Source organism: Schistocerca serialis, chromosome 8 (genome assembly GCF_023864345.2).
Source record: "Schistocerca serialis cubense isolate TAMUIC-IGC-003099 chromosome 8, iqSchSeri2.2, whole genome shotgun sequence".
In the NCBI taxonomy this organism is placed as follows: domain Eukaryota; kingdom Metazoa; phylum Arthropoda; class Insecta; order Orthoptera; family Acrididae; genus Schistocerca; species Schistocerca serialis.
Genome location: NC_064645.1, coordinates 48,242,091 through 48,263,690, shown reverse-complemented (window position 1 = coordinate 48,263,690; position 21,600 = coordinate 48,242,091). Strand labels below are relative to the sequence as shown.

At 44.3% G+C, this 21,600-nt stretch overlaps 1 protein-coding gene across 1 annotated transcript in view; it reads left to right on the top strand.

Annotated features, from left to right (window-relative positions):
* The window catches only part of LOC126416586 (uncharacterized), a 347,834-nt gene that overhangs the window by 146,916 nt on the left and 179,318 nt on the right, over positions 1-21,600 (top strand). The window contains exon 7 of the mRNA XM_050084338.1: positions 9,627-9,849. Coding sequence (XP_049940295.1) covers positions 9,627-9,849 — 223 coding nt within the window. The remainder of the gene's footprint in view (positions 1-9,626; positions 9,850-21,600) is intronic.

Sequence of the window (21,600 nt, the reverse complement as noted above, 5' to 3'; positions counted from 1 at the left end):
GTGACTCAATAGTTTATTATTCTCTTTGTGTAAAAGCAATATTAAGGTTATGTTACAAGTATTCTAAATTCACAAATATAGTCTGTGCTTCTGCGCAATACATAATCGCATAATTTTTTAAATTTTTAGAATTATTACACTCACACTCTGGTGAGTTTTCTCCTTGATAATGCTTGCGCCTGATGACCAAAATTAAGTTCCACATGAACTGTGACCACTTCAACTTAAAGAGAAAAGTGAAAAGTGTTTTATTCGCTGTACGAGCTGAAAGTATGGCTCGATGGTAAAGAAAGCGTCTGACTTGGAATTCAGTGGTTTTGGTGTACACGTCTTCTACGTCTTCGTCCGCAGAGCCCTTTACGGTGCACGCAGGAGGGTACGTTGTACCACTGGTAGTCACTTGCTCTCGTGTTTCACTCGCGGATGGAGCGAGGTAGAAAGGACTATCGATATGCATCCAGGCGTCCACTAAATTCGCTTATATTGTCTTCGACGTCGTTGTAAGTGCTGTACGTTAGTGTCAGTAGAACCGTTCTGTATCCAGTCACAGATTCCTGTCTCTAAACTTCCTCAATAGTGCTTCGCGCAAAGAACGTCGTTTTGCCTACAGGAATACGTATTTTGAGTTCGTGGAGTATTTATTTAATTCTCAGGAGTTGATCGAACCTACCGGTAACAAATCTAGGAGCGCATTTCTGAATTGTTTCGATGTCTTTCTTTAATCCGACCTGGTGGTGACCCCAAACACAAGAGAAGTATTCAAGAATGCGATGCGTAAGTGAGCTACAGGCGGTCTCCGTTATAGGTCAGCCACACATTCCTAGAATTTTCAGAATGAACCGAAGTAGAGTATTCCTCTTGTCTCCAGTCGACCGTATGGATTCATTCGATTTCATATCACTTTGCAAAGTTACGCCTGGATATTTAATCGACGTGACTTTGTCAGTGATCGCGCCACTAATATGCTAAATGGACACTACAGGGTTGGTTTAGCTGCTCATCTCCATTATATTACCTTTTTGCACGTTCGGACCAAGCTGCCATTCATCACACTAGCGGTTCTAGTTTGGAACCGCGCTGCTGCTACGGCCGCAGGTTCGAATCCTACCTCGGGCATGGATGTGTGTGATGTCCTTAGGTTAGTTAGGTTTAAGTAGTTCTAAGTTCTAGGGGACTGATGACCTCAGATGTTAAGTCCCATAGTGCTCAGAGCCATTTGAACCATTAGCCATCACATCGAACAGGAGTTCTGTCGCGGTCTTTCAACGACGACTTTTTCCCTCGCACTACAGAGTCATCAGCAGATACTCGGAGATTGCTGCCCAGCCCATCTGTCAGGTCTTTTGTGTATATAGAAAACAAGAGCGGTCCAGAGGAATATGTCTCTGACGAACCTTCGTCGTGCAAGACCACGAATAAGGGTCTAGTAGCTAGAAACTCTTCGTGCCACTCGCATATCGGAGAACCAATTCCGTATTCTCGAACCTCTAACAGTCTGTATTGGCGCATAGTGTCAAACGCTGTCCAGAATGAATGCCCCCTGTCGTGTGAGAAAAGGACGAACTGAGTTTCACACGACCGTGCTGATTTTTGGACGGAATCTTTTTTGTCAAAAGGAATTTTATTTTATTCGAAGTTAACATGTTCTCAAGAATTTACCAGCACAACGACGTCAAAATATTGGTGTCTTTTACTCTTCTCATATGCGGGAGTCACTTCCGCTGGTATGCAGTAGCTTGGGACTTTGCGCTGGCTGAGATTCACGATACACCCAAGCTGAGTACGGGGGCAATGCCGAACTGGGATTCCGTCTGAACCTGGAAATTTAATTGCTCTCAAGTCTTTCAGTTGGTTTCCAATGAAAGGGATGCCTAGTTACTGGTCTTCCACACATGGACAGTGGGAGAGTCAAACGATGATACCAGGTCCTTCTAGGCGGTCCTTCCGCGTGAATGATCTTTTACAACCGGAATTGAAAACTTCAGATTTCATTTTACTACCTTCTGTTTACCCACAGGGGCTAGTAGACGAGTGACTGAATAGATGTCTGCGATCCGACTATTAATTTTACGTAACACCAGAATTTTCTCGGGTTTCGGGAAGATTTTTCGTTAACGTTTGACGTTGGGAGGTGTCATATGCTCCGCGCATTGATGTTTTTGTGGACGTAGTAACGGGCCATTAAAATTTTCCTTTCGACATTTCCGCGATATTTTTTGAAGAGAGAGATAGAGCAACAATCTCTGTTTCCTCAGTACTTTCTCAGTATTGTTATTAAACGACGGCGTTGTTAATTCACTTATTGGCCACACACACACGCGATTTGCAATTCGTTTGCTCTTAATTCCTCCACGTCCCTCATACTGACTAAACGATGGCCGTTCATTGCCTGACACAAATTATGTGCTTCAGCCGGCGTAGGGAGTTTCCTTCCTTGATGGATTTCTGAACATTGATAACCATCGTCGCTATTACGATATCATGATCATTAATCCCTCGTTCTATACTCACACTGTCGATCACGTCAGACCTGATTATAACTACAAGGTCTAAAATACTTCTATTGTCTGTGTATTTATGGGATGCCGGGTTAATAACAATAATTATCACTCACGGGTAATCATAAGTAGTAGGAAATGGAACACTGTCAACAAAGAACTTTTGCTGTCTGTTGCTAAAGTAAGAGGTGAACCAGTTGTGAGCTACTCCCCGTACTCTGTAATGGTCCAACTTCTGGAGCAATATTTTGTGATCGAAACAATCAAACGCCTTAGTTAAATAAAAAAAAAACCCTGCGCTCGAAACCCACCCAGTATCTCACAAAGAAAAGAGAATATAGCATTTTAAGTTGTTAAACAACTTCTCAAGACGAACTGTACATTTGATAGCAGATCGTGTGATACAAAATGATCAATTATCCTTACATACAAAGCCTTTTGAATAACGCTAGCAAACACTGATGGCATAGACGTAGGTCTAAAATTATCTAAATTATCTCTTTCTCCCTCTTTATAAAGCGGCCTTACTACTGAGTGCTTTAATGGTTCAGGAAACTGTCCATTCCTAAACTAAAAATTACAAATATGGCTAAATACAGGGCTAACATGTGCAGCACCGTACTTTAACATTCCGCTAGACACTCCATCATATCCATGAGACTCCTTAGTCTTCCGTGATTTAATTATTGACCCAATCTGCCCCTTGTCTATATCACAGAGGAATATTTCAGACACCAATCTCGGAAAGGCATTTGCCAAGAGAGTTATATGATTCCCTGTAGAAACTTAACTTTTTACTTAATTCACCAGCAATGTTCAGAAAATGATTGTTAAATACTGTACATATATCTGATGTACCTGTAACAGAAATATTTTTACTACTAACTGACTTTATATCGTCGATCTTGTGCTACAAACCAGACACTTCCTTCACAACTGACCATATAGTTATAATTTTATCCCGTGAATTAGCTATTCCATTTGCATACCACATACTCTTTACCTTCCTAACAACATTTTTAAGCACCTTACAGTGCTGTTTCTAATGGGCTACTGTAGCTTGATTGTGACTATTTCTAACATTTTGATACAATTCCCACTTCGTTCTTCATGATATCCTTATCCCACTAGTCAGCCACACGGGCTGCCTTTTACTGTTAGTACCCCGTTTAGAACGTTCTAATGGAAAGCAACTATCAAAGAGCATGAGAAATGTGTTAGGGAAATCATTATATTAGTCATCCATGTTATCTGCACTATAAACACCATGCCACTCTTGTTCCTTTACTATGTTTAAAAAACTCTCTATTCCTGTTGGATTAACTTTCCTACATAGTTTGTAATTTATCTGTGACGTTTGTTTGGGTACACAAGCCTTTTAATGTTAAAATATGTGCATCATGGTCTTAAAGGCCATTCACCCTTTTACTAACAGAATCCCCATCTAGTAATGAAGAATGAATAAAAATATTGTCTATGGCTTTGCTACTGTTCCCCTGCACCCTAGTCGGGAAAACACACTCTGCATCAGATCATATGAATTTAGGCGATCTACCAACATATGACAGCACAAGCTTGAGAAATATCTGCGAGAGGGCCATCTTTTCTAACGACGAAAGATAAATTTTTGTTTCCGAATTGCAGTTGTACACTGCTACAAAGCAATAGGCCCTGACGTATTTCAGAACATATCTGTCGATTCAATCTGTTTTGTAATTTTCAAAGACTTGCTGCCGATCTTCCTTCGCACAATCTTCCTGAGATTGAGTTTATTATTGCAATTTCGTATCTTACGTTTATTACAGTAGTTTAAAATGCTTGGCATCTTTGTCACGACAGGAAGGTAGTATGAAAAGAGGGCTGGCAGGGCCAGCGACATAGAAAGGAAAAAATGAAGTGAGCCATCATCGCGTTTCTCTTTGTAACGTAGTAAACTTTTATTTACAAGTTAACAATTTCATTGGTACAGATGAAAGATACCTTTAAGTTCCCGGTGTTCCCAGGCGGGTCACCCATCCAAGTACCAACCGGGCCCGATGTTGCTTACAGAAGCAGATAGCATTTTGCTGTCCGTCTTGTCTCAACGGCATATTATTTACATTTCTGGTTTCGTCATAATAACTGTCGCGACAGCGTGTTGACTGTCTACCCCCTCTGCCTCTACCACGGCCTTGATTATAATAATTAGACCTTGTATTCCGAATCTCCACACTCCCGACATTCCTGTCGTCACCGTCGTTGTTTATGTTGTTTACGTGGTCGTTAAAAGACCTCTTATTATTTTGCGTCTGCTCGTCAGCAACTCTTTCTACTCAGTGAACCCATCCACGTCATCCCTAGGTGCGAAAATGATTCTTTTCTGCCAGTACCAAGGCAACTTACCTTCTAGTCTCATGACAATCATTTCCGGCTTCATCACATGTGACAGCCGTGGACCCCACTTCCTAGAGAAATCTTTTACTGACTCACGCCCAGGAGCAAACTTTCCACCACTCCAAAACTCTCTTCAAACATCGTTTTGTTTACTGTGTGAGCAGTACTCATTAAGAAATGCAGATTTAATTTCAGAAAGAGTTTTGCATCTTATCATTACGTCAGCTGACCAGCGCAAAGCATCTCATGACAAATGACTTCTTATGAAGGAAATTTTCTCTAGCTCTCACCATGCATTACGTAAAACATGTTCAAAATCATTGCAGAACTCTAATGGGTGAAATTGTTCGTCTGGATCAAAACGTGAAAACTGACGACATCCGATGAAAGTGGCGTCAACTGAAGCCATATGCTGTACAATAGCATTACTAGAACTACCAGAGGTTATTCAATTTTCTATGTCAGTAATACTAGTATTTAGTTGTTCCACTTGTAGTTCTACTGCTTCTACTCTGTCAGCGCATCTTTTGTCCACATCGCCACATAATTTCAAACAATCAGCATTTATTTTCTTAATATCTTTCTGACAAGCATTTATGTTAATATTTACTTCCTCAAATCGATTATACCAATGTTTGGATTCTATTCCTTCTGACAACTTCCGTTCCACAAGTTCATCTGCGTCTGTGAAATCTTTACGAACTTTGTCAAATTCGGTTTTTAATGTATTAAGCAGTTTATTTAGCTGTTGCCCTACTTTGATTTGCAGATCATGGCATTATCATCAATTTTATAATTTGAACTACTGAGTTTTGAAATCATTTCAGCCTTTAATTCTTTATTACTAGACTCAATCTTACTTGTTTCCTATTGAATTCCATTTTATTGTTTAGTTCTTTATTACTATATTCAGTGTTACTGTGTAGTTCTTTACTACCCCTAACTTCTTTACTACTAGATTCAGTCTTACTGTTCAGTTCTTTATGACGCGATTCAAGTTCGACAAACAGTAATTGCATCCAATTTGGTGTCCCTACATTGCCACTTGGCATTTGCACTGATTTAAAAGGAGTTTCTAGCATTCCCTGACTTGGATGGCCTTCTCCCTTTAGACCTCAACTTCAGTTACTTCGCCATGATAAAAAGGTTCTAACTTTGCAGTATCAATGAAATTCAAATCAGATTCTACTTTTAACAAATCACACTCCGATTTTCGATTTATTGGTTTGACGGAACCATCATGATTTTAATGTGGATGATAGAGGTCGTAGCGGAAAAAGGGACGCGAGACATGGTAATTATTTTCAGCAGGATACCAGTTGCGTAAGACAGACATCTGAGATCTGCAGGGAATGGCCAGGTTAATTTCTGAAGATAATAAGACTACAAGTAACGTTTCCAGAATGAGATTCTGACTCTGCAGCGGAGTGTGCGCTGATACGAAACTTCCTGGCAGATTAAAACTGTGTGCGCGACCGAGACTCGATCTCGAACTCGAATTCAGTTCGAGTCTCGGTCGGGCACACAGTTTTAATCTGCCAGGAAGTTACAAGTAACGTTACTGCGTGGGGGCTCATAATTTATGATAAATCCACGATGGAGAACGGGGTGGCCAAAAGTGATGAGGGTGTACAAATGAGATATGATTGTGTGATAGCCTGTTACCCTTGTTTATCGCCTTTACCGCCACAGAAATCAGACTACTGCCAGCTACAAAGAGATGAAATCGCCTACAGAAACATATAAGCATACTCACTGTTGCTGTGACTAACTAGGAAGTAATGGAGCTGTGTTGTAGGCGCTGATGATGCTCATACGTTATTGAGCGACTCTTTCAACGGCACAAATTAATTTTGATTTTTATTCTGGCTGACAGCGACCCCTGTTGAAGTACCTTGGTAGTGCGACGTAATTAATCAGGAGAAAGTGCACACTGTGACGTAATGAACCAGGAGAAAGTGGAGTGCATCCACATATTCCAGCACCATCTACCCATCCGCACCGTCACATTTGTATACAGGATGTTACAAAAAGGTACGGCCAAACTTTCAGGAAAAATTCCTCACACACAAATAAAGACAAGATGTTATGTGTTCATGTGTCCGGAAACGCTTAATTTCCATGTTAGAGCTCATTTTAGTTTCGTCATTATGTACTGTACTTCCTCGATTCACCGCCATGATTTCATAGGGGATACTCTACCTGTGCTGCTACAACATGTGCCTTTACAAGTACGACACAACATGTGGTTCATGCACGATGGAGCTCCTGCACATTTCAGTCGAAGTGTTCGTACGCTTCTCAATAAGAGATTCGGTGACCGACGGATTGGTAGAGGCGGACCAATTCCATGGCCTCCACGCTCTCCTGACCTCAACCGTCTTGACTTTCATTTATGGGGGCATTTGAAAGCTCTTGTCTACGCAACCCCGGTACCAAATGTAGAGACTCTTCGTGCTCGTATTGTGGATGGCTGTTATACAATACGCCATTCTCCAGGGCTGCATCAGCGCATCAGGGATTCCATGCGACGGAGGGTGGATACATGTATCCTCGCTAACGGAGGACATTTTGAACATTTCCTGTAACAAAGTGTTTGAAGTCACGCTGGTACATTCTGTTGCTGTGTGTTTCTATTCCATGATTAATGTGATTTGAAGAGAAGTAATAAAATGAGCTATAACATGAAAAGTAAGCATTTCTGGACACATGTCGACATAACATATTTTCTTTCTTTGTATGTGAGGAATGTTTCCTGAAAGTTTCGCCGTACCGTTTTCTAACACCCTGTATACACTGAAGCGCCAAAGAAATTGGTGTAGGCATGGGTATTCAAATACAGACATACATAAACAGGCAGAATGCGCAGGGGTCGGCAACGCCTATGTGAGACACCAAGAGCCTGGCGCAGTTGTCAAATCGGTTACAGCAACTGCAACGGAAGGTTATGAAGATGTAAGTGGGGTTGAAGATTGTGTTGTAGGCTGCGCGCAAGAGGTGGGACACAGCATCTCCGAGATAGCGATGAAGTGGGGATTTTCCCATACGACCATTTCACGAGTGTTCCATGGATATCAGGAATCCGGTAAAACATCAAATCTCGGACATCGCTGCGGTTGGAAAAAGATCCTGCAAGAACGGGACCAACGACATCTGAAAAGAATCGTTAAACGTGACAGAAGTGCAACCCAGCGCAGATTGCTGCAGATTTCAATGTTGGGCCATCGACGAATGTCAGCGTGTCAACCATTCGACGAAACATCATCGATATGGGCTTTAGGAGCTTAAGGCCCACTCGTGTATCCTTGACGACTGCACGACAGAAAGCTATATACCTCGCCAGGGCCCGTCAACACCGACATTGGGCTGTTAATGACTGGCAACATTTTGCGTGGTCTGACGAGCCTCGTTTCAAATTGTATCGAGCGGATTGACGTGTACGGGTACGGAGACAACCTCATGAATCCACGTACCCTGCATGTCATCGGGGGACTGTTGAGACTGGTGGAGGCCCTGTAATGGTGTGGGGCGTGTGCAGCTGCAGTGATATGGGACCAGGCAGAGGTCTAGGCATAACTCTGGCAGTCTGATCACCTGCATCGATTCGTGTGCATTGTGCATTCCGACGGACTTGGGCGACTCCAGCAGGACAGTGTGACACCCGACACGTCCAGAGTTGCTACAGAGTGGCTCGAGGAACACTCTTCTGAGTTTAAACATTTCCGCTGGCCACTTAACTCCCCAGACATGAACATTATTGAGCATCTCTGGGATGCATTGCAACGTGCTGTTCAGAAGAGAGCTCCACCCCCTCGTACTCTTACAGATTTATGGACAGACCAGCAGGATTCACGGTGTCAGTTCCCTCCAGCTCTACAGACGTTAGTCGAGTCCATGCCACGTCGTGTTGCGGCATTTCTGCGTTCCCGCGTGGGCCCTAAACGATATTAGGCAGGTGTACCAATTTCTTTGGTTCTTCAGTGTATGTTATCGTATCACCCAAAATTAAAAAACCCACATTACTAATGTTCTTGATGAGAATACATCATCTCGGTATACATTATTTTGACCTTAGCGCTGATACAAAGTCCGTGCATTGATTTGCAGTTGTAGTCGCAGAACGAGAACTTCTTTACTGCAAGGACGCAGAAGATTTGCGGCTACTCGTGCACATGAACCACTGAGACCGGTATGCCGATATCCGGTTAACACTTGGTTTATTCTCAGAGTCAGAGAGCCAGTAACGTGGCGGGCGCTCACGGACTGGGGCCCCACGCCCGGCCTGGCCCCCGCCGCAGGGCAGCGCCCTGTGTGGTGGCGGCAGGCGGCCGCTCCTCCAGGCCAGCCGCCTCCCGAGGCTCGGCGCACTCCGGTCCAGTCCCAGGCTGGAGAGGGCATCGAACCCCGGCCCTTCCGCACCAAAGGCAGCGACGTCAGCCGTTCATCTACGGACACGGCCAGCACTAATGTCACCCGCCGGTAGAAAAGAATGCTTAATAGCATCGAAAAAGAAATGTCTTGTGCTACGCTATATCATTTAAAGGTACATGGAGGCTATAGACCTAAACCTAGGTGTAGATAAACGCTTCATTAACATTTAATTAGTCATTAAAATGTGGAAGCTTCTTTATTACACTGTTAGTACCTCATCTTTTCCCATCTTCCGTCTTAAAATGAGACATTTCTTCCTTTTACATCTCTTTGTGCCATTTAAGGTGATGTCTGTGTATTTTTACGGGTATTTGTTTTTTTCAGACACTTCGTAGAACGATTGGTTTGCACAGCTTTTATATTGACACCAGCAGACGTTTTGGGGAAATTTATGACGGAAATTCTACTGAAGGAAATGTAATTACTCGTATCCGTCCCGATATGACAGAAACTGTTTTCAGAAGCTCTGGTCCACATGTGCTCATCAAAAGCGGTGAGGGATGGAATCGCCATCCGCACCTCAAACAACGTGTTTCTTATGTAACAGGTATGTCGACTACCGCATCAATGCGATTGCAGAACGCTTTGGTATAATACCTTCACACTGAAATATCCACTCACTTTCAGTCTGCATTTTTGCAAAGCTTAACTAGGAATCTGAATCTAGTGTTAATAATCAAATGTAGGAATTTATCTTTTAATGAGAGAAAGTAATCTACTAGTTAAAAAAATTATAAAAATGGAATTATGTCTTCATGGTATGGTATGTTTTTATGAATTAAACAGGATTAATTTCTGTTCTAATCATAAGTTTTCTACCTATCTGTCTTCCTGAATGTTATAAAAAACACATTGTAATGTAGAGTTCAGCATTCTTTCACAATAACTGAAGGAACGTCTTTAGCTGAAGCCAAGAGACACCACTTACAAGAAAGGAAACCTAAGTCACAGCTATAAAGTTACAACAACAGTGGAAAAATACTTGCGCACATTGCTGTAGATAATACGATTCATCGATCAGGATCAAATACTATTCCAGCAGCAGTAATACAGGACAATTAGAACTACCCAAATGTAACAGATATCGCTATGCCAATCTGTCGTAGATTAATTTCTTTTCATGTCTAGGAAAAAAAATTGTTGCGAATATCCTGTGCATCTTCTCCATTTCGTTTAGTTATTTTATCTTCTCAAAATTTAGGTTCCTGCCCTTACGAAAATGCTACTGAATCTGTTCAGATGTTGCTCTTGATTGTATGTAAGTGACACGTGTGACGACACAACTCACTGGCCTGAATTACATTTCGGCACTGCTTTCACACAAAGTTGGCGGCCGGCCTGCGTCATGGCAGGCACGCTACACAGGAGCGACACACTTCCCAGCTGCCGTGCCGCTCCTCTTCAAACACAACGCTGTACTGTTCTCAGATTTGATGTACAGGTTTTGCTGCAAGTGACAGATAGTTGCCCACTGATTAACATGTATACTGATCGTGGTAGATGACAATATTCCAAGTATAGCTTTCTATCATTCAACTTCAGAAACTATGCTGTATGTTTTACATACACATTTTGGTTATCGTGTACAATACACATGTACATGCAAGTACCTTGAATTGTGCTACACATGCGCACGTATACAATAATTTTCTTGTGTAATAGTTAACTTTACACAAAATCTTAGTAAATGAGATTTGCATGGATATTCGTGTTATGCTAAAGTTTTTGTTGTAGTGATCTTCAGTCCAGAGACTAGTTTGATGCAGCTCTCAATGTTACCCTATCCTGTGCAAGCTTCTTCATCTCCCAGTATGTACTGCAGCCTACGTCCTTCCGAATCTGCTTAGTGTATTCATCTCTCGGTCTCCCTCTACGATTTTTACCCTCCACGATGCCTTCCAATACTAAATTGGTGATCCCTTGATGCCTCAGAACATGCCCTACCAACCGATCCCTTCTTCTAGTCAAGTTGTGCCACAAACTCCTCTTCTCCCCTATACTATTCAATACCTCCTCCTTAGTTATGTGATCTACCCATCTATTCTTCAGCATTCTTCTGTAGTACCACATTTCGAAAGCTTCTGTTCTCTTCTTGTCCAAACTATTTATCGTCCATGTTTCACTTAAATACATGGCTACACTTAATACAAATACTTTCAGAAACGACTTCCTGACGCTTAAATCTATACTTGATGTTCATAAATTTCTCTTCTTCAGAAACGCTTTCCCTGCCATTGCCAGTCTACATTTTATATCCTCTCTACTTCGACCATCATCAGTTATTTTGCTCCCCAAATAGCAAAACTCATTTACTACTTTAAGCGTCTCATTTTCTAATCTAATTCCCTCAGCATCACCCGACTTAATTCGACAACATTCCATTACCCTTGTTTTGCTTTTGTTGATGTTCATCTTATATCCTCCTTTCAGGACACTGTACCTTCCGTTCAACAGCTCTTCCAAGTTCTTTGCCGTCTCTGACAGAATTTTGTGTGAATGTGTGTGTGTGTGTGTGTGTGTGTGTGTGTGTGTGTGTTGGGCGCTCAACGTCGAGGTCATCAGCGCCCTGACACATCTTGAAGGAAACAAATATGGACAAATTTAGTAAAATGGAAGCATATACGCAAAGAAAACGGGAAAAGATGAAGGAACGCTGTACAAGAAAATAAAACGTAAGAATACGAGAAAGGAGAGTCAAGAATGCCACAGAAAATTGTCACTCGCTGGCCACTTACGTAAAATATGGGCGAATCAGTTACCCTGTGAACAGATTTAAGACCGTCTCTCTAAAGTTTTGGTAGAAACATTGGACAAGTCACAAAACTTTAAAACTTTAACCACATTCATTTGAGTATTTCCTAAAAGAGATGGCAGATCCACCGGCAAGTCAGCCGCGGTCCGCTGGTCAGAAAATAAGATGCATTCGAATAAAACGTGGCGCACAGTGACCTGGACGCCCTAAGCACCACACATTGGAGGGTCCTCTCGCCGGAGCAGGAAGCCATGCGTCATAGGGCTGTGGCCTATCCGAAGCCGCTTGAGGAGAGCCTCGTCCCATCTACGTGGCTGGAAGGAAGTACACCAGACACGCGTTATGGACTGGACTAAACGGAGGTTATTGTCAATCATTTCCAGCTACTCATCCTCCCACCGACGCATGACTCGTGATTTCTACAGAGAGGTGAGTGCGTGCAGGGGGATGGCACACTGAAATATTGGCGGATCGAGGCACGCCTCCTTGGCTGCGAGATCTGCTCTTTCGTTCCCAGCAATGCCGTTGTGCCCTGGAACCCAGCAGGAAGTCACCTCCTTCCCCAGTCATTGTAGTTGGAGGAGGGCATCCTGGATGGACTGGACTATCTGACCTGCTGGATACAAACGTTGCAATGAGTGAAGGGCGCTTTGTGAATCAGAACGGACAAGAAATTAAGGCGGGGAAGAGCGTTTCATCTGCTCCAGTGCCTTCAAGATCGCCGACAATTCTGCATCAAAGACAGTAAACGCTTGAGGCAGTCGGACCTTGAGGACAAGTTCCGGAAAAATAACAGAGCAACCAACGGAATCACCCTGTTTCGACCCATCCGTAAAAACAGATATAGACGTGGTGCTCAGATAAAATGGCAGAAAATGTTGCATTAAAAACAGAAGCGGGAGTGCAATCTCTCTTGTACCGCACCAAATCTAAAACCACTCTGGGCCTCTCCAGTAACGAGGTTTGCTGGCGGTTAAAACCCTGGATTTGGGGCTGTATGGGCTCCACACAGAGGGACTCCATCACACGTTGCACACGGATCCCAAACGGCATCGTGGCTCAAAGATAGTAGGAGAAAAGACGATCTAGAGGCTGATGAGCAACAATATGGTAAGAGGGTGAAGTTGGAGCTACAAGGAGCTGCCGTCGGATGGTAAGTGGCGGTTCCCCGGCCTCAGCACAGAGGCTGGGTATGGGACTGGTCCGATAAGCACCCGTGGCCAGTCGAATTCCCGCGTGGTGGACAGCATCAAGGATCCGAAAATAAGAGGGCCTCGCTGATCCATACACCGTGCACCCGTAGTCCAGCCGCGAGCGCACAAAAGCCCGACAAAACTGGAGGAGACGCGCCCTGTCCGCTCCCCAAGACCTGTGGCTGAGGCACTTGAGGATTTTCAGTGCCTTCAGGGTTCTGGCTTTCAAATCTCGCAGGAGTGGCAACCATGACAATCCGGTGTACTCAATGAGGCCCAGAAACCGCACTGTGTCTCTAAAATGTAGGATAGTGTCCCATATATGCAAGACAGGCAAATTAAAAGGATGACGAGAATGATTAAAATGAACACACACACTTATTGGCATAAAACTGAAAGCTATCTTTGCAGGCCACTCCTCTAATCACCGCCCTGTAAGTTGCAACTGACGGCTCATCATTGCAACACTGGAGGAGGAACAGAAAACAGCGAAGTCATGCACAAATAAGGGGCACTGTACTTGACTCCTTACTGTAGATGTTATATTGTTGATGGCTATGGCAAAGAGGGTAACACTTAAAACACTGCCCTGGGCACACCATTCTCCTGCTCAAATCGATCAGACAGTGTGTTACCAACTAGGGTCTGAAAAAACCGCCGAGAGAGGAAAGACCGAATGAAAATGGGGAGGTGGCCGTAGTTGTGCAAGAATGCAGTGTCTCCAAGTAGTATCGCATACCTTACTGATATCAAAGAAGATACCGATACAGTGATGCTGATGGAGGAAAGCCTGCTGAATAACCGCCTCTAGGAGGGTCAGATTGTCGACTGTGGACCGAAATTTTCGGAATCCACACTGAGAGCGGCCTGGTGTGTAAAAGCCAGAGCAGACGACAGTTAACCATCTGTTCCAGGGTTTTTACAACGCATCTCGTCAAGGCGATACTCTGATAACTACTGGGACTTGTGCGGTCCTTTCCTGGTTTGAGGAGGGGGATTAGAACTGCCTCCGTCCACGAGTTGGGGAAGACACCTGTCTGCCATATAGATTAAAACATTCGAGGAGGATTTCCTTTGACGCCGTTGCCAGATGTCGAAGCATGCTGTACCAGATGTGGTTGTGACCGGGTGCAGTATCAGAAGTCCCAGTCAGTGCCTATTCAAGCACCCACATGGAGAATGGGGAGATGTAGGCGTCAGAACTGTTCGACATAAAGTACGACTTTTCCCTCTCGACAGTCGCACGGTAGCGACGAAACGCTGGATAATAACTCGCATTGGCAGTAGCTTGTGCAAAATGCTCGGCCAGCGTCTGAGCAATGCTTCTACGTGTTGTTTGGAGGCACCCCTGGTTCGGCACTGTAGCTATCAGTAAACGGCTGTGTTTACCGTAAATCCTCTGGATGGCTTCCCATACTTTTCAGGAACAATTAGAGCGATTGATGGAATTGAGGAACTCCGGCTATGACAGCTTTTTGCTGTTTAATGACACGGCGAGCCTTGGCTCTCGCGATTCGAAAGTTTGAGAGATTGTCCACTGTCAGGTGGCGTTTAAAGTATCGAAGAGTTGCACGCGTGTCCCGCATGGCTGAATGGTACTATTCTGTCCACCAAGGGGCAGGTCGCCTCTGAAGAGGGCCGAAAGACGTTGGTATGGATAGATTAGCAGCGTGATGGATCACATGTGTGATGTGATCCACCCATTCCTGGACGCTGTTACTGTGTTCAGACACAACCAACTGGCCGAACAGCATCCAGTTAGGCCTGCCACTCATCCACGTTGGTGGCTTCTGTTCCAGCAACACACCGTCGAGTAGCTGAAGGCGGATCAGGAAGTGGTCGCTAAAATGAAGATTGTCAATGACCTCCCAGTGAACAGAGTCGGCGAGGGCAGGAGAGCAGAGAAAGAGGTCGGCGACTGAGAATGACCCAGTAGCAGCAGAGAAACGAGACGGAGTACCAGCATTTAGGAGGCACAGCTCTCGAGATGTCAGGAGGTTCACCAAAACTCGACCTCGATGGAAAGGAGACGTTGAGCCCCACAGGACATGGTGCGCATTGAAGTCTCCCAGGAGGAGATATGTTTTGGAGAGTTGCGTCATAAGATCTGTGAGAGCGTCAGAGTCTACTGCAGCCGGAGGAGGTAAATAAAGAGAACGAATTGTAAGCTTCTGACGTACAGCAATTCCAACTGCAACTGCTTGCAGGTCGGTATCCAGGGAAGAGCAGAGGAGTGGTGCTGATTATTGACAAACACAGCGACTCCTCAATTGGCTCTTTCCCCAGTCAGGTCGTACTTGCGACGTAGGGTATAGCCCCGTAGAGCAGGGGCATCAGATGCTTTGATATGTGTTTCCCGCAAACACAAGCACAGAGGGCGTTACTGCTCTAGAGACGCTTTCCTTGCCATTGCCGGTCTACATTTTATATCCTCTCTACTTCGACCATCATCAGTTATTTTGCTCATTAAATAGCAAAACCCATTTACTACTTTAAGTGTCTCATTTTCTAATCTAATTCCCTCAGTATCACCCGATTTAATTCGACTACATGGCATCATTCTTGTTTTGCTTTTTTTGATGTTCATTTTATATCCTTCTTTCAAGACACTGCCCATTCCTTTCAACTGCTCTTCCAGGTCCCTTGCTGTCTCTGAGAGAATTACAATGTCATCGGCAAAACTTAAAGTTGTTATTTCTTCTCAATGGGTTTTAATTCCTACTCCGAATTTTTCTTCTGTTTCCTTTACTGCTTGTTAAATGTACAGATTGAATAACATCGGGTATAGGCTACAAACCTGTCCCACTCCCTTCCCAACCACTGCTTCCCTTTCATGTCCCTCCACTCTTATAACTGCCATCTGGTTTCTGTACAAATTGTAAATAGCCTTTCGCTCCCTGTATTTGACCCCTGCCACCATCACAATTTAAAAGAGAGTATTCCAGTCAACACTGTCAAAAGCTTTCTCTAAGTCTACAAATGCAAGTAACGTAGGTTTGCCTCTCCTTAATCTATCTTCTGAGATAAGTCGTAGGGTCAGTATTGCCTCACGTGTTCAAACATTCCTACGGAGTTCAAACTGATCTTCCCCGAGGACGGCCACTACCAGTTTTTTCATTCTTCTGTAAAGAATTCGTGTTAGTATTTTGCAGCCGTGACTTATTAAACTAATAGTTCGATAATTTTCACATCTGTGAGCACCTGCTTTGTTTGGGATTGGAATTATTATATTCTCCTTGAGATCTGAGGGTATTTCACCTGTCTCATACAACTTGCTTACTAGATGGTAGAGTTTTGTCAGGGCTGGCTCTCCCAAGGCTGTCAGTAGTTCTAATGGAATGTTGTCTACTCTCGGGGCCTTGTTCTGACTTAGGTCTTTCAGTGCTCTGTCAAACTCTTCACGCAGTATCATATCTCCCATTTCACCTTCATCTACATCCTCTTCCATTTCCATAATATTGTCCTCAAGTGTATAGCCCTTGTATAGACCCTCTATATACTCCTTCCACCTTTCTGCCTTCCCTTCTTTTCTTAGAACTGGGTTTCCATCTGAGCTCTTGATATTCATACAAGTGGTTCTCTTTTCTCCAAAGGTCTCTTTAATTTTCCTGTAGGCAGTATCGATCTTACCCCTAGTGAGATAATCCTCTACATCCTTACATTTGTCCTCTAGCCATCCCTGCTTAGCCATTTTGCACTTCCTGTCGATCTCATTTTTGAGACGTTTGTATTCCTTATTTCCTGCTTCATTTACTGCATTTTTATATTTTCTCCTTTCATCAATTAAATTCAATATCTCTTCCGTTACCGCAGGATTTCTAGTAGCCCTTGTCTTTTTACCTACTAGATCCTCTGCTGCCTTCACTACTTCATCTCGCAAAGCTACCCATTCTTCTTCTACTGTATTTCTTTCCCCCCATTCCTGTCAGTTGTTCCCTTATGCTCTCTCTGAAACTCTGTACAACCTGTGGTTTAGTCAGTTTATCCAGGTCCCATCTCCTTAAATTCCCACCTTTTTGCAGTTTCTTCAGTTTTAATCTACAGTTCATAACCAATAGATTGTGGTCAGAGTCCACATCTGCCCCTGGAAATGTCTTACAATTTAAAACCTAGTTCGTAACTCCTTGTCTGATCATTATATAATCTGTCTGAAACCTTCCAGTATCTCCAGGCCTCTTACGCGTATACGACCTTCTTTCATGATTCATGGACCAGGTGTTAGCTATGATTAAGTTATGCTCTGTGCAAAATTCTAGCAGACGGCTTCCTCTTTCGTTCCTCATCCCCATTCCACATTCACCTACAATTTTTCCTTCTCTTCCTTTTCCTACTATCGAATTCCAGTCACCCATGACTATTAAAGATTCATCTTCCTTCAGTATCTGAATAATTTCTTTTATCTGATCATACATTTCATCAATCTCTTCGTTATCTGCGGAGCTAGTTGGCATATAAACTTGTACTACTGTGGTAGTAATGTACATGTTTCTTTTTGCGGTATCATGATTCATCTGGCTACTATTTATTTCCATATGAACTGTGAAATGTCTGCCATTAAGGTTTCACAAAGTCCGCCATCTTTGGCACTCCCGGCTTAGACATCTCCTTCATCGGCACAACGCACCGTCGTCGTCACAGCGGAATTCCCAGCCACACGGCTGGACCGTGCGCTGGGGCTACCTACCCCCCTCTCGTCCGGCTAACGTTTGCCACCACGTGTTTGCTGTCGGGCCCCGGCTTTGACGAGCGTCCTGTGCGGTCGCCCCAATTCCGAGTATAGAATATTTCCAGGGCGCCACAACCCTCCTGTTACCTCACACTCTTCCTGCGGAGCTATTTATCGTATAAACTTGTACTACTGTGATAGGCATGGGCTTCGTGTCTATCTTGGCTACAATAATGCGTTCACTATGTTTGTTGTAGCTTACCCGCACTCCTATTTTTTTATTCATTATTAAACCTACTCCTGCGTTACCCCTATTTGATTTTGTATTTATAATCCTGTATTCACCTGACCAGAAGTCGTGTTGCTCCTGCCACCGAACTTCACTAATTCCCACCATATCTAACTTTAACCTATCCATTTCCGTTTTTAAATTTTCTAAGCTACCTACCTGATTAAGGGATCTGACATTCCACGCTCCGATCCGTAGAACGCCAGTTTCCTTTCTCCTGATAACGACGCCCTCCTGAGTAGTCACCACACGGATATCCGAATTGGGGACTATTTTACCTCCGGAATATTTTACCGAAGAGGACGCCATCATCATTTAACCAAACTGTAAAGCTGAATGCTCTCGGGAAAAATTACGACTGTAGTTTCCCCTTGCTTTCTGCCGTTCGCAGTACCAGCACAGCAAGGTCGTTTTGGTTAGTGTTACAAGGTCAGATCAGTCAATCATCCAGACTGTTGCCCCTGCAGCCACTGAAAAGGCTGCCGCCCCACTTGACGAACCGCACGTTCGTCTGGCGTCTCAACAGGTAGTCTTGCGTTGTGGTAGAACAGGAGCTTTTAGAATATGGTGCTACAGAATAATGCTGAAGATTAGATTGGTAGATCAAGAAACAGTACTAAATAGACTTCGACAGAAAAGGTATTTGTGACACAACTTGACCAAAAGAAGGGATCAAATGGTGCAAATGGCTCTGAGCACTATGCGACTTAACTTCTGAGGTCATCAGTCGCCTAGAACTTAGAACTAATTAAACCTAACTAACCTAGGGACATCACACACATCCATGCCCGAGGCAGGATTCGAACCTGCGACCGTAGCGGTCACGCGGTTCCAGACTGGAGCGCCTTTAACCGCACGGCCACACCGGCCGGCAAGGGATCAGTTGATAGGACACACTCTGAGATATGAAAGGATCAGCAATTTGGTACCGTAGAGAAGTGTATGTGTGAGGGGGTGGGGGTGGGGGGGGGGGGGGTGCGGATTAAATCGTGCAGGGAGACCAAAAGATGAACACAGTGTGCAGGTTCAGTTCAGGAAAATGCCGGTTGCGGTGGTTATTCGGAGGTGAAGAGGCTCGCACAAGATAGAGTGACATGGGGAGCTGCATCAAACCTGTCTTCGGGCTGAAGACCACAACAACAACAACTTGTGAGAATAAGAATCCCTTGGTCTCTGGAGAGTCATTTGCAAGATCTTCAAACAAAGTCGTTATTGCACACTTCTGTACAAAAAATCAATTGTCTCCCTAACTGAAAAGCCTCAGAAGATTATGCCTTAGGATAGAATTGAGTGCAGGAATGCAGACTGTGTTAGGTGTCTTGTCCACATGCCATCACAGTGAGGGGGAATTCAGAGTGCACGGCAGCAGAACTGAAGTTGTTGGACGACGTACCCACAGGCTGGTGTCCCCATAGTTTCGGCAGCAGAACTGAAGTTGTTGGACGACGTACCCACAGGCTGGTGTCCCCATAGTTTACTCTCTGTCTGCATACCCGGGACCTTCTCACGTGGATCCTTATCCAATGCATGCCAACTGATGTCCCCCTCTTGTACCTGTAACGATTTTTATTTGTTTGGAATTACATATCCTAGGATTCTGCAAATTCCTGTTCTTCTTGCTCCATCATACTGATTACCCTATAGTCATGCTCCTGGTGGTGACTAGTTAGACTCTCGTCAGCTCCCTGGACAACGGTTTTCAGGTTCGCCTCCAAGGTATCCAGGCTTTCCTCAGCTTACTGTTGCTGAAATGCATTTCTTTTCTAAAAGAACTACTGAGTCCAGTAAGCCTTCTTGAACTACTTTCCAATCACACTTTCATTCAGCTTCAAACAGATCCTATGTACTCTGCACTGAATCTATTTTTGGAATCACTTAGTTACGTTCAGTCTTTTCTGTCTTTGAAGTTAATGTCTCCTAATCCAATTCTTTGCATCAGCTTCAACTAGTTAATTCACTGAAGCCACTAATTTAATTTGCCTCATTATCTGATCAAGCAAGGTGCTCAAGCCATTGTCGACATCAGAGGGCACGTCCTCTGTCTTCGTTTCCCTGTTTTGACAACTGATTGTCATTGAAAATTTATTTATCTCCGAAACACAGTTAATATCGTAGATAATTTTTTCAACCAATTTTTCATCAATGTGTGAACTTTTCCGTTTTATATCTGCGTGCCAGGTTACGAGCTCGGGCTTAATAAGTGCTTTCTGTGTAGACGTCAACTGCTAAAATTTCACGAGTTCTGCACATGATTATCACAACTGTGCTCCATTGCACACTAGCTCTAACTGACTGACGTAAGATGTCAATACTAATACTGTTGAGAGTTACAACAAGTTATGAACACTACAATTACTGGAACTACAAGTTGGCCAGTGGAATCATAATAGTGACTCCCTGGTCAGTAGCTGGTGAGTCCAGCAGCTCTCAGTGGGCTGCGGCAGACACTGGCCCTCCAGTGCGAGCGGATCACACACGGAGGCCCAGCAGTGAGTGAGGTGCTGTGTGCGCCAGCACCCTCCGTTAGCTGCCTCGTCCATTCTGTGACTTCCCACTGCACTATGCTGTGGCATTTTAAAAATGTCTCCTCACCCGTCTACCTTTTCCTTTCAGAAGTAATCCTCAATAACTTACACTGATGAGCCAGAACATTATGACCGCCTAGCTAATAGCCGCTATAACCACCTTTGACACAGATAACAGCGGCGACGCCTCGTAGTATGGAAGCAATGAGGCCTTTGTAGGTCGCTAGAGGGAGCTGGCACCACATCTGCACACACGAGTCGCCTCAGTCACGTAAATTCCGGGAAGGGGAGCGATAGGCTGTGAAGCCACGTTCGGTCACATCCCAGACGTGCTCGATCGGGTTCCGATCTGGCGAGCTGGGGGAACTCGCCACTGTGTTCCTAGAATCACTCCGTGACACTCCTGGCCTTGTGACACGGTGCATTATCTTGTTGAAAAATGCCACTGCCGTCGGGAAACACGATCGTCTGGTCTGCAGCCAGTGTGCGATGCACCTCGGCCTGGTGCCTAGCACGACCTCCGCTGGATCCACGGATCCCCACGTGATTTTCCCCCAGAGCGTATTGGAGCCGCCGCCAGCTCGCATCCGTCCTGTAGTACAGGTGTCGAGCAAATGCTCCCCTAGGAGACGACGGATTCACGCCCTCCCACCGGCACGGTGAAGAAGGTATCGGAATTCATCAGACGGTGCAAAGCTTTGCCACTGTGCCAATGTCCAGTGCCAACGGTCACGTGGCCATTTCAGTCGTATTTACCGACGGTGTGCGGTGTTAATCTTGGCACAAGTACAGGTCGTCGTCTGCGGAGGCCCACCGTTAGAAGTATTCGTTGTACTGTGTGTTCAGACACACTTCACCCAGCATTAAAGGTTT